Genomic DNA, 14,745 nt, shown 5'->3' on the forward strand with positions numbered 1-14,745 from the left:
GGTAAGAGTTGACCACCATCCATAACAAGAAACGGTGCTTAGGGAGGATAGTTCGACACCAGACTGCATTCTTATAAGCCACAAGTTGCTGGTTTATTGAGCTGTTATACAGCTTGGACGGCTTGAACTTCCCAGAAATGCCAGGACTGAACTTGTTCCTTAAATGGCAGAGTTTCCGCCAATAATCCTAATTTTTTACTAATTATATTAATATAAATTAAAATATTATTATAGTAATATTTAATACAAAACTTTAATACTTATCTTAATATAAATTTAAATAGTATAAATTATCATGATAATAATAATATATAATACATAATCTTAATTTTTATTGAAAAATATCATTTTTTTTAATATGTTATCATTAACAATGCTTTGGTTTAATTTTTCATTTAATATATTTATGTCATTTTTTTTTATGTAATATTTTTTATTTATTTGAAATTTATATGATAATAAAATAAATTTAATAATAATAATTAGTAAATTCTATATATAAAATTAATTAAAGGTTGTTTGTATCTACTATATATAAAAGTCATTGTTGGGACAAACTTATTAAGAAATTTTATTACTTATAATTGGACAAGTACTGGAGTAATTAAGGAGTATTTGTTTGGACTTTTATTCCAAGTAATAAAAAATGTGTATAAAATGTTATATATTGTGCACATACACTAAGTGGGAAACAGATTGAGCAAACGAGTTGTACGTAATAAACTTCATCATAGAAAACTAGGATTAAAATATGATAAAAAAAACTTACAATTAATTTATTGAACAATATATATTATTAATTGCTCAATATTATTAACTTCTAAAGGATGAAGACTCTCCGATCAAGTGAAAATGATAAAACTTGGATTAGCTCTTTGTGGAAAGTAGATCCATCGTCCATGCATGATGACCAAGTTAAGTACGGCGCCACGACCACGCACGAAGCATTGGCATGGCGAAGAATTTCATGCGTCCGATGTCACAGTGGAAGCCATTGCTCTCACCGCAGGCAAAGTAGTAGGGCTGCCACTTGTCCAGCACCAGCTCAAATCCCTCACCCGCGCCTTGTGTCGCGTTTGCCAGCTTCTTTGCCTTACTCATATCACACTGGATGAAGCTCCTCAAGTCGGGCAGCTGGTACACGCTGTGTGGGTGTGGGTTCTTGCCCACAGGTGGATCATATTTAAAAACTGCATGTGTTACACAGGCCCAAGTCACAAGCCCAATAGAGCTGGATACTGGCTTGGCCCACGAAGGTGTGAGAGGATGGTTAGACCTTGCAACCCAAGAAGCCCAGGAAGCAGAAGATCATATCACGCGTGAAGACATTCAACCAGAACAAGAGAAAGAAGAGATAATCGGCAATGCAGAAGAGAAGGGTGAAGCGCGTAAGCCACGTAAGCGCGTGAGACCTCGATGGCTGGAGGATTTCGTTGGACACTTCGGACGTTGAGCTGAGAGGAGTTTTGCAACCATATTCGGTTATGCTTCCAATTTGTAATTTCTGACTTTTGGTTGTAAGTATATATTTGGAACAATGTATTTTTCTGGGTATCCTTTTCTTGAATGAAATACTGAGTATTGTGGGAGTTTGGCACTGACTCAAAGAGTGCAGAATTGCTATTATTTGGTGCTTTCATTGTTTTCTTTTTTTCACCATGAAAAATGAAGAGATTGCTGCCATGTTACAGGCCCTGGAAGCTACTTTCAAACAGCATTCGGAGTCACAATTGGAGAAGTTTACCACCTTGTTGGACCAACATATGGCGAAGACTGAGGAACGACTTTCCCAAGGACCACCACCACCGTCGCCAGGCTTGACGGGCGAAAATAGTGCGATGAGGGAATCGGGTCGCACCCCAAGTCGACGTTCACACTCTGAACCAGAAGCTTCTGACGTCAATTCCATTTTGAAAACACTGAGGGTCAAGGTACCCAAGTTCGATGGGACTAATGTGGAGGATTGGGTATATAAGATCAATAAGTTCTTTGATCTGCATCGAGTGGAAAATCACATTCGTCTGACCATTGTGCCGTTCCATCTGGAAGGAGTCTCTTGCACCTGGTTCCAATGGATGGAGAAGAGTGGGTCGTTCACTGACTGGGAATCGTTTTTGCGTGCTCTGCAGCAACGTTTTGGGACGTCCATATACGATGACCCCTTAGGCCGCATCTCCAAACTCACGCAGAAAGGAAGAGTGTCCAATTACAGAGCTGAATTTGAGGCTCTCATGCCTCGTATCACTGGAGTGCCGGAATCGATGTTCCTGAATTTCTTCATTTGGGGTCTGAAGGTGGAGATTCGCCGTGAGCTTCTCATGCTTCCCCCTAAGGATTTGGCTGATGCAATGGCGAAGGCGCAGTTATTTGAAGATCGTCATGATGATTGGGTTTCTCAACCTCGAGGGGAGGTTACTAAAGCTCCGTGGTCCAACCGTACAACTACCCCGCACCAGGGAATGAACTCGGTACAGTTTCCCAAACCGGGACCGTTCGCTTCAGGTACTTCTATATCGGCCCCCACAGGTTCTCCCTTGCCGATTAAAAAGCTATCACCAACTGAGTTGAAGGAGAGACGTGATAAGGGTCTCTGTTTTACTTGCGATGAGAAATTTCATTTTGGTCATAAGTGCAAAAATCGAATGCTTATTCTGTGTGGTTATGATGATGAGGAGATGGGTACCATGGTGGACAGTGAGTCGCATGAAGAGGCTGAAGAGACTGAAGAAGAAGTTAGCTTGAATTCGTTATCCAATTCAATGAACCCTCGTATTTTTCGGATTATGGCTACACATGGGTCCGAAGCAGTCGAAGTGCTCATTGATACGGGCAGTCACAATAACTTCATTCAAGAGGCGTTGGTCACACAGTTGCACTTGGAGTGTGAGGATACCAAACGATTCAAAGTCTATATGGGCAATGGGAACTTTCTGCTGTGTTCCAAGATATGTAAAGGGGTCGAACTCATTTTGCAGGGCCATAGTTTCCTTGTTGATCTGTATGTATTACCCATATGTGGTTTGGACATTGTTTTGGGGATGCAGTGGCTGCAAACGTTGGGTCCGTGTATTCATGATCATAAAGCGCTCACAATGGAATTTACTTGGCAAGGTACGGTTATCAAGCTGGCGGGATCGAAGGAATTGGCAGCTCACCAATTATCTTTTACTCAGTTTCATGCGATGCTTCAAGAAGGAGAGGTTAAGGATATCTATCACCTCTCAGCGGTTTTGGACAGGACCGAGAGTAAACAGCCGCCTTTTGACGCATTGGCAGCTCAATTTCCTTCTAATGCACAGGAACTTCTGACTGAATTTGAGGATATTTTTCAGGAGCCCGATCAACTACCGCCGCATAGAGGGACTGACCATCGCATATTTCTACAGCCGGGTTCCACACCGGTTAATGTTCGCCCATATCGGTACCCGTATTTTCAGAAGGATTTGATTGAGCAATTGGTCAAGGAGATGCTGGCTGTGGGTTTTATTCGTCCAAGCACTAGCCCTTATTCTTCACCCGTTTTGTTGGTTAAAAAGAAAGACGGTACATGGCGCTTTTGTGTGGACTATCGGGCTCTTAATGGGATCACCGTTAAAGACCGCTTTCCTATTCCTACGATTGATGAACTACTTGATGAATTGGGCAGCGCTAGAGTATTCTCTAAACTTGACTTGCGGGCGGGGTATCATCAAATCCGCATGGATCATAGAGACATTCACAAAACAGCCTTCCGGACTCACGAAGGCCACTATGAATTTGTGGATATGCCGTTCGGCCTCACCGATGCTCCCTCCACTTTTCAAGCGACAATGAATCAGCTCTTTCGCCCCTTTTTGCGGCATTTTGTGACTGTTTTTTTTTATGATATCTTAGTATACAGCAGGAGTGAAGAGGAGCATTGTCACCACTTGAAGCTAGTGCTACAGTTACTGCGGCAACATAAGTTTTACGCTAAGGGCAGCAAGTGTTTGTTCTTCCAGAAATCGATAGAATATTTGGGTCACTTGGTATCTTCTCAAGGTGTACGGGCCGACCCTTCCAAAATACAAGCCATGGTCGACTGGCCGACCCCACAAACAGCCAAACAACTTCAGGGTTTTCTGGGTTTGACGGGGTATTATCGCCGGTTTGTAGCCCATTATGCAGCGATCACAGCCCCCTTGACTGACCTCTTACGCAAGGATGCTAAGTTTACTTGGAATGCAGCAGCAGCAGCGGCTTTTGCCACTCTCAAACAAGCAATGACAGCCACTCCGGTACTTCGTCTACCAGATTTTTCTAAGGATTTTATAGTAGAGACAGCTGCATCCAACGTGGGCATTGGTGGGGTCTTGATGCAAGATGGGCACCCATTAGCTTTCTTCAGTAAGAAATTGGGACCAAAATTTCTAGGCACTTCGGCATATACAAGGGAAATGAGGGCGATTGTGGAGGCAGTCCATAAATGGCGTCAATACTTGTTGGGTCGCCATTTTATTATTCGAACGGATCACAAGAGCCTAAGGGAGTTACTGACACAAGTGATCCAAACACCCGAGCAACAACAATTTCTTCGGAAACTTTTGGGGTTCCAATTCTCTATTGAGTACAAAGCAGGTTGTCAAAATTCTGCAGCAGATGCCTTATCCAGAAGGGATGAAATACCGGCCTCAACACTTCAGTTAGCTTTGAGTCGCGATTGTTTTGATTTTCTGGATGAATTATGCCAGGAAAATACCACTTGCCCCAATTTGAGAGCCCTCCATACGGCCTGGCAGCAAGGTAATCTCGACAGTACTTTGTACTCTATCAAGGATGGCCTGCTCTTGTTCAAACAGCGGCTTCTTATCAGCAAACATTCCAGTTTGAAACAACAGTTGCTCAAGGAATTTCATGAATCTCTAGTGGGCGGTCACGCAGGAGTAGAACGGACTTTTCTTCGTCTTAGTGCAAATTTTTTCTGGCAAGGGATGCGCAAGGACGTTAAGGCTTATGTTCAGGGCTGTCTCACATGTCAAACGGTCAAATACTCACCCACTTCACCTTATGGGCTGCTACAACCTCTTGAAATGCCGGAACGGGTTTGGGAAGATTTGGCAATGGACTTCATTGTGGGTTTACCTAAGTCCAATGGGGCAACAAATATCTTGGTGGTGATTGACAGATTTACCAAATACGCACACTTTGGTGCACTTCCAAACCCTTATACAGCGAGCAAAGTGGCTGAATTGTTCTCTAATATGGTCATTCGTCTTCATGGCATTCCACGAACAATTGTTTCAGACAGGGACCCTCTCTTTACTAGTGCATTTTGGAAGAAGTTATTTGAGCTTATGGGTACCACATTGAAAATGAGCTCCGCCTATCATCCCCAAACCGACGGTCAAACCGAAGTGACCAATAGGTACCTTGAGCAGTACCTTCGAGCTTTTACCGCTGAGAACCCGAAGCAATGGAGTAAATTTTTGCAGTGGGCAGAGTACCATTACAACACCAGTGTTCATTCAGCCATTCAGATGACTCCGTTCCAAGCCGTGTATGGTCGACCACCGCCCACGATACCAGCTTATACGCGAGGAGCCACATCGATTCAAGCTGTTGAGGCTGATTTACTTTCGAGAGATGCCATTCTCCTCCGCCTCAAGGAAAACTTGACTCATGCTCGACACAGGATGTTACAGCAAGCGAATAAACATCGCAGGGACCGTCACTTCAAGGTGGAGGACTGGGTATTGGTCAAGCTTCAACCATTCCGTCAGACCACTGTTGCTCACCGTCTGAATTCGAAGCTATCTCGCCGCTATTTCGGCCCATTTGAAATTATTGGTCACGCCGGACCCGTCGCGTATACACTCCAACTTCCACAAGGCAGCCGCATTCACCCCACTTTCCATGTATCTCTGCTGAAGCCTTATTATGGACCCTCTCCGATCAAGAGTTTTCCTCTGCCTGAACTGAGTATCGGTAATAAACCAGTGATGCTTCCTTTGGCAATTCTAGCAACGCGTGTTCAGCAACTCCACAACAAAAGCCAGCGACAGGTTTTAGTTCAATGGTCTTTGAGTTCTCCCGAGGATGCTACGTGGGAAGACTTCGATTTGTTCATGGAGGTGTACAAATTACACAACCTTGCGGACAAGGTTCGTTTTGACGGGGGGAGTAGTGTTACACAGGCCCAAGTCACAAGCCCAATAGAGCTGGATACTGGCTTGGCCCACGAAGGTGTGAGAGGATGGTTAGACCTTGCAACCCAAGAAGCCCAGGAAGCAGAAGATCATATCACGCGTGAAGACATTCAACCAGAACAAGAGAAAGAAGAGATAATCGGCAATGCAGAAGAGAAGGGTGAAGCGCGTAAGCCACGTAAGTGCGTGAGACCTCGATGGCTGGAGGATTTCGTTGGACACTTCAGACGTTGAGCTGAGAGGAGTTTTGCAACCATATTCGGTTATGCTTCCAATTTGTAATTTCTGACTTTTGGTTGTAAGTATATATTTGGAACAATGTATTTTTCTGGGTATCCTTTTCTTGAATGAAATACTGAGTATTGTGGGAGTTTGGCACTGACTCAAAGAGTGCAGAATTGCTATTAGCATGCACACCAAAATATATCTCGTTTATTACTTTTATTGATAGAATTGATATGTTATATGATGTTCTTGGTACGAAATGAAAATAACAATAGTAGATATTTATATATAATGCGTGTGAAGATATTAATAATAGTTTTACCTAAGACGTCATTCAGATAGAATGGGCCATGCTTGAAAGCCCAATCGGTGTAGCTAAAGTTGAAGCGCCAATGTTGAGAGCCACCTACGATAATCTTGTTGGAAACCTCTTGGGTTTTGTTTGGGTGGTGTTGACCATACCAGCTGCGATGTTTTTGAAGCCAATCTGTGTAGTTGAAACCGAACCTCCCATCCCTGTTGGCCATGCATGCGGCCAACATCGAAGCTAATATCACTCCCAATATTAATCCCTTTGCCATTCTCTGAGTAAAACCAAGAGACTTTTAAATATATATTGAAACTAGAATAAAAACTAGGAGAGATAAGTTTACTAATTGGTACTTGTTGGTGATGAAGGGAAAGAGTAAATGGTTTACTTTATATAGATCAGTAACGGAGATCAATTAGTGCTAAACGGCCAAGAATTGACACCGTTTTCAATTTTGCGGTTGTTACGCTTTTATATTGTCCGAAACCAATTAAAACACGTTGTAGAACTATAATAAATTATTTATATTTACTAGTTTGTTGACTTTAGTATTAATTTGTTTTCCCAAGATGAGTCAACCATTATTTTTTATGCTCTTTTCTGTGGATTGACTGATGCTTACTATCCTGCATTAGAAACATAGGTGCTTACGTAATAATTATTTTCTTATTTTTTTCTAAATAATAACTACGTTAATTTGAAAAAAAAAAAAGAAACTACATAAAATCCTAATCACATCTGAAAATGTTTAGAACACTATAAATATTAATTAGAAGTGTAATTTATATATTTGAGATGGTGTTATTTATTTTTACTCTTAACATCAAACTAACATATTAGCAATTGAGTTTCGAACCCTAATCAGCCAGGTTTTAGAGCTAGGTAGAGACCATAGTGTTAAGGACTTGCTGTGCGTGGCTTATTAGCTTCTTGGTGCATCCAAACAATGCTAATGAAAAGTGTTGTTTTGTATCAAATGGATATCTTAGTCATAAATTTGTAGAAAATGGAAAGTTGTAAAAAAAAATTCGTTAATAGAAAGCAAGTCAAAAAAGGGTGCTGTGGAAACATATTCAATAAATTAATGAATAAATGGTATGTTGCGCATACGCCGAAACAGATATCAGTTTACATGGGAAAGCAATTGAGAACCAAAAAGAAGACTCGTTTGTTTTCCTACATACATACTTGGTTTATTAGTTAGTGCATGATGTGGAAAATATTATTACAATATGATATGCTTACATAGAACTAACCTGTGTTTCATGCTCATTTCAAATATTTATGCAAATATCAAGTAAAATGTTTTGGAGCCCAATGTCTTCACAACAAACAACTGTCGTGGAATGGGCGCGAGGTCCTCTGGACATAGGTCAAGTTCTTTGCCCCTAGGTTATTGGATTTGACAATGCTCGAGTTTTGGCAACTGAGGCTTGTACCCAAGTACCAGCGTCTTGGGATTTTTGTTCACTTGTTGGAAGTCGGGGACTTGTTATTGCTCCTCGGGCGTATAGTCCTCTAGAGAGAATTCAAGTTCCATGCCCGTAGGCTACTTAGATTTCTATAACGTTAGGTTTACCCTCCCCTTTTTGGGCTTAGTTCCCTACATTATTTCGTTCTCGAAAGCATTGACAATAGTTTACTCGTCTCATGATAAGCTTAGTAACGTAGGTCGCTCTCTGCAAGTGTTTATCCAGCGAGGTGATCCATCTATGCCCCCTAAGTAATCGGTGACTAGTATGCGTTCACTTGTCCAAGACAGCGGGCAGGCACTCCACGAGTAGTAAATGTAAATATACAAATACTGAAAATTAAAACTAAAAGTACAACAAATCCTCTTAATTTCCTTTAATGTACTTAGATGCTACAAATGATTATAAAATGTAGAAAATACATTGCTCATATTACTAGTAATATTGGCGAAGATGCTCGGTTTTCCAGGCGTGGGGCACCAACTCCCCATTTAGCAGGCCAGTTTGTGTCTCCCAAGACACACGCTGCTCTCGACTTGGTATGGGCCTTCCCAGTTAGGGCCGATTACTCTAGCACTTGGGTCTCAGGTTGCCAGAAAAACTCTTCGAAACACCAAGCCTTCGACCTTAAATTTCCTATGTTTAACCTACTAGTTGAAATTAATATCTGGTCACTTTTTGTTGGTAGGATGCTACACAAAGTTGTGAAGCTTCTCAGAGCACTTCCACAAGGTCCAATGATTCTGGGAGTAAAGCATGATTCGTGGTCAGATTGTAAGTGTCTCTTCAATGCGTGGAGACTGCTGCCTCGACTGGAAGCATGACCTCATAAAATTAAGCCATGGAGAATGGAGAATGGCCATTAGAGGTCCTATCAGTGGTGTGATAGCTCCAAAATGCTTTATGCAACTCCTCGGGCCATGCGCCTTTCGCCTGTTCTAGAATTTTCTTCAATGTGGCCTTAAGCATCTTGTTGACAGCTTCCACTTTCCTGTTTACCTACAGATAACTTACGGAGAATAAACTCTTCATGAATCCATGCCTTTGACAAAATTCAGTGAACAACTCACTGTCATGACCTGGGCCCTGAGCTGTGGCAGATTTGTAATATCCATAACTTGGGTGGTCAAAGGTCAAACTTTGACCCTTGTTGATTAATAGTCTTTATAAATGATCATTTAGTTTATATTAAATAGTACTATAATTATAAGTTAGAATAATGGAATAATTCCTACAATAATTGTAATGCCCTGGATACCCCAGAACAATTATGGTGAACGGTGAACCGGAATTTGACCCGCTACCCGAGTCCTTTGGTTAAAAACGTGCTCTAAGTGTTATTATCAGGCTAAGGTGGAAAAACAATAAAAAGGAAATGATATATTTTATTAAATACATAAAACTGATTATGGGCCCATAAAATCATTTACAACTCAAAATGATCATTATTGTTTCAAATTTACAATCCGCCGACCTAAGCGGCAAAAATAGGGTAACCCCCTAGTTCCTCTGAGAACTCCTTGGCTGTGGTGGTCAAGCGACCGCATATGTACACATCACCACTTAAGCTCTCCACTCAAGGCTGGGTGAGCTTATCTTTCCCTTTACCTGCACCACATAGCACCCATGAGCCAAGGCCCAGCAAGAAAACACAATATAACATGATATAATATCAACAATGATCATAATAATCATTTAGGACTATCAGTCCAAATAGTTAAGTGACAGTCGCAAAAGTCACCCAGATGGGGACAGCTCCCTTTAGCCTTGTGACGATAGGGTCACCGGGGCTTAACAGATAAGTGAACCTTTCACTAGCTTAAACAGGATAAGTGCATGGTGACTAGTCACCAACATAACCTTCCTCAAGACCATGGAGTAATAACCCTAGAACATCGTTCCCTAGCCATGTGACAAACGGTCACCTGGGCCTTAGGCCCTGACTCTGAGTAACTAGCTTAGACTAGTCAAGCACTTATAAGTTTCATCGACCTTAGGGTCGGTCCAACATTAATGCCTTAGAGCCATTCAATGCTGATATCGATTAGATCTAATCTTCATTCGGCCCTGCGTTCAGGACGCTTATACTGTTTCTGACTCTTAGGTCAGTGTCCCTGACTAGTCAGTGCCATATAGAAGTAAACAAAATTCGCTAGCATTTAATATGCAATCAATGTCCACATTTATCACCCAACATGCCTCAACAACAATCATGCATGTCACATAAGGTGCAGTTTTCTTACCTCAAGTTCGGGCGAGAAGTATAATAAGAACGACTCCTAAGAACGATCATCCTTTTGGTTCCTTAAGGGTTACCTAATCACAACCAATTATAACCTCCATTAATGAAATCAACATGGAAAGGGTCTTAACCTAAGCACCACTCTCGGGACCTCGAAACATGCCCACACGGTGAGTGGATTCGATCCCGGGCCTTAAGGATTGAAATCCCAAGCCAAAAACCCTTAAAAACACTTAAAACAAGACGTTGAAGGAACATAGTAGCACTACAGCGCTGCTCCATAGCGCCCCAGTGCTATTCTCAGAACCCTAAAAATGCCCAAATGCATCCTGTGTAGCGCTATAGCGCCCTAGGGTGGGCGCTGTAGCGCTACCTCCATACCAAATACCCCCTGAAACCTCCTTCTTCAACTCCTTCGATTCTAACTCGATTCCAATGCTTCCAAATCCCATTTTTAGTGCCAAATGAACCCAAAAACCATCCTAACATACCCCAAACATCACAACCATAAGAACCTTAGCCAAAACTCCCAACAAAACCAAGTATTCAACCTAGAAATCACAACAGAAAAGTAGAACCAAAACAGGGCAAACCAGAGAATTCAATGGCTAGAAACTTACCCAAAGCTCAGCTTATGATGCTCTTCAATGCAGGAACACTCTCCCAAACTCCCAAGGCTTACTTCCCAAGCTTGAATCCTCAAGAATGGTTCAAAAATCTCAAAGGAAACTGAAGGAGAAAGAAGGTACAGGAGAAGCTTCAAGTATACTCTATTTTTCCTCTTTTTCCCAGCCTAAAATGGCTTATATCTATCCTAGGGGTAAAAAGACCATTATACCCCTAGGTCAATTAAAGGTTTCTAAAGGCTCCCAAGGGCGAAATTGGTATTTCCCACCTATCTCGTTAATCATAATTAACGCTCTCCAATTCCCGCTATTTTCAATAATCTCAAACACCAATAATCCATATATCTCGTTACCCTTTAATTCCCGGCAACGTTCTAATCATTAAAATCACCCTGAGACTCACCCCGAGCCCCGAACTTAAATCTGTTATGACTAGACCGCTAATTAATATTCCATGATCATCTCATGCCGAATAGCTCGAACAAACCCACATTATAATGTGGTCTCAACAATTTATCATCGACATGCACACAAATATACGATTATACCCTCAACGGGCCAAATTATCAAAATATCATAATAACTAAATGTGGACTCACATGCATGCGTATTGTTGAAGAAATTAATATACGCAAGTATACGCAGTCACACAAGTAGTACAATGATAAGTAAGATTGTCTCCACAGGGATTGCAAACAAAATACAATGTAAAATCAACTAATTACAACTTAAAATAAATGGAAAATATGAGAATGATTGAGTAATGAATCTAATTTAAAAAGACTGTAAATAAACTTGCTTAAAATGTAGCTACTATTGGGTCAATGGGTCGAAGGCGGTTTCGGGCTGTGGGTGGTGATGCATGATGGCAGGGAGGTGGCTGGGTGGTTCGGCGAAGGTACTGGGTGGCGGCTGAGGGATTTGTGGGGGGTTTCGGGTTGGGCTGTAAATGATGGGGAAATTAGAGAATGTAGGGATAAGGATTATGGGTTATAATTTTGGGGGTATTTAATTTTTTTTGGTAAATTATTTCTCCTTCAGCTCTTTTCCCCCCCTTTTTTTTATAAAGGGCCTCAAACTTTCTCAGAAAAAATGCTCCCAGTTGATATAGCAATGCTCAGCATAGCATTTTCCTCCTGCGTCCCTGTTAAATGCTGAAGCAATGCTATAACAACTGGGACTTTCCAGCTTTTTGAAAATTCTCTGTCTTTTAACCAAACTTGTCCAGCTTCCCATATTACAGCTTCCTTTCTTCCACCTGCAAGAAACCATTACAAACACCAGCAAACACACTTAGTAACCTCAAGAAAACACAAGTATATGTATTTATATATATATTATTTTTATTTATACATATATTTTTTGTTTTTGCTTTTCTTTTTCTTCTCTTTTTTTTTTCTTTTCTTTTTACAAGGGGTGGTACACCCCAAACTTAATTACATATAATATATTTACAGAGTTACAACTGGTTCTTTCCACTCCCGGGTTGCCCAAATGTGATGCAATGAGTCCATTGCAACCCGTAATCCTTCTTCTTCAAGCCTCTTTCAATGTGACGGAGGTCTTTGCTCGATCGACCTCCCCTCCAAAGTAGTGCTTTAGTCGCTGCCCATTCACTTTAAATACCCTCCCAGACTGATCTTCTTTGACATCAACAGCTCCGTGAGGATAAACTTTGACGATAGTGAATGGTCCCGACCATCGAGACTTTAACTTCCCAAGAAACAACTTCAGCCTCGAGTTAAAGAGCAGAACTTGCTGTCCTTCCTCAAACACTCTATAATGGATTCTTTTGTCATGCCATCTTTTGGTTTTCTCCTTGTACAGCTTAGCATTTTCATAGGAGAAAAACCTCATCTCTTCAAGCTCATTTAGTTGCAGCATTCGGGCCTTTCCAGCAGCATGGAGATCAAAATTTAGCTTCTTTATGGCCCAAAAAGCTCTATGTTCCAGCTCCACCGGCAAATGACAAGCCTTCCCATACACCAATCGATACGGGGACATGCCCAAAGGTGTTTTATATGCTGTACGGTAAGCCCAAAGAGATTCATCCAACCTTTGAGACCAATCCTTGCGATTAGGATTGACAACTTTTTCAAGTACACCCTTGATCTCTCGGTTAGAAAGCTCGGCTTGACCGTTGGTTTGAGGATGATAAGCAATAGCAATCTTGTGTCTAACATTGTACTTGACCAACAAGGCAGCTAGGATCTTGTTTACAAAGTGAGTACCTTCATCACTTATCAATGCTCGAGGGGTTCCAAAACGAGTGAACACTTGTTTTTGGAGAAACTTCAACATCACCTTGGAGTCATTGGTAGGACTTGCTACTGCTTCAACCCACTTGGAGACATAATCCACTGCCAACAAAATGTAGAGATTGCCATAAGATGGTGGAAATGGCCCCATGAAATCGATTCCCCAAACATCAAAAAGTTCTACTTCAAGGATGCAATTCAATGGCATTTCGTTCCTTGCTGAAATGTTGCCAATTCTTTGGCAATGATCACACCTTCTTGCAAAATCATGAGCATCCTTGAAAATAGAAGGCCAATAATACCCCGATTGAAAGACTTTAGCGGCTGTTCTTTGACCACCAAAGTGTCCACCATAGGGAGATGAATGACAATGTTCTAGGATGCTTGAAACTTCCTCTTCCGGCACACAACGCCGCATAATTTGATCCGCACACTGCCTGTACAAGTAAGGCTCATCCCAATAGTAGAATCTCACTTCATGGAAGAACTTTTTAAGTTGCTGTCTAGTAAAATCAGGAGGCTGCAATCCGCTCACCAAGTAATTAACAACATCGGCATACCATGGAGCGGTCTCTTGAGTTACAACCAGCAGCTGCTCATCCGGAAATGTTTCTTGAATTTGCATATCATCTTTCTTGTCACCACCTGCTTCAAGCCGAGATAAGTGATCTGCCACTTGGTTCTCCGTTCCTTTTCTATCTCAAATTTCTAAGTCAAATTCTTGAAGAAGAAGAACCCAACGAATAAGTCTTGGCTTGGCATCTTTCTTGGAAATTAGGTACTTGATTGCTAAATGATCGGTGTAAACAATCACCTTTGTTCCCACAAGATAAGACCTGAATTTGTCAAAGGAAAACACCACAGCCAGCAACTCCTTCTCGGTGGTTGAGTAATGGATTTGAGCATCAACTAGTGTCTTGCTTCATAATAAATGGAGTGAAAAATCTTCTCTCTTCGCTGCCCAAGTACTGCACCAATGGAAAAATCACTAGCATCGCACATTAATTCAAAGGGAAAAGACCAATCTGGAGCAACAATGACTGGAGCAGTAACTAACGCCTTCTTGAAAGTCAAAAATGCATCATGACATTCTTTAGTAAATTCAAACTGTCGGTTTTGTTCCAGCAATGAACAAAGGGGTTTTGAGATCTTCGAAAAGTCCTTAATGAACCTTCTGATAGAACCCCGCATGCCCCAAGAAACTTCTAATGCCTTTGACGGTTGTAGGTGGTGGCAATTTCTCAATCACTTCCAGCTTTGCCTTGTCCACTTCAATACCCTTATGAGAGACTTTATGGCCCAAAACAATACCCTCCTTCACCATAAAATGGCATTTCTACCAATTGAGAACCAAGTTTGTTTCCTCACATCTTGCTAAAACTCGCTCCAAGTTAGCCAAACAACTGTCAAAAGACTCCCCAAATACCGAGAAGTCATCCATGAAGATT

At 41.5% G+C, this 14,745-nt stretch overlaps 1 protein-coding gene across 1 annotated transcript; it reads right to left on the reverse strand.

The window, feature by feature from the left end:
• Window positions 1-604: 604 nt before the first annotated feature.
• LOC133797953 (uncharacterized) lies at window positions 605-7,076 on the reverse strand. The gene is made up of 2 exons (XM_062236097.1): window positions 6,712-7,076; window positions 605-1,190 (listed from the first exon to the last, which is right to left on the reverse strand). The coding sequence occupies exons 1-2, from the start codon at window positions 6,968-6,970 to the stop codon at window positions 916-918; spliced, it is 534 nt and encodes a 177-aa protein (XP_062092081.1). The 5' UTR covers window positions 6,971-7,076; the 3' UTR covers window positions 605-915.
• Window positions 7,077-14,745: the final 7,669 nt, after the last annotated feature.

The sequence above is a fragment of the Humulus lupulus genome, chromosome 1 (genome assembly GCF_963169125.1).
Source record: "Humulus lupulus chromosome 1, drHumLupu1.1, whole genome shotgun sequence".
NCBI lineage: Eukaryota > Viridiplantae > Streptophyta > Magnoliopsida > Rosales > Cannabaceae > Humulus > Humulus lupulus.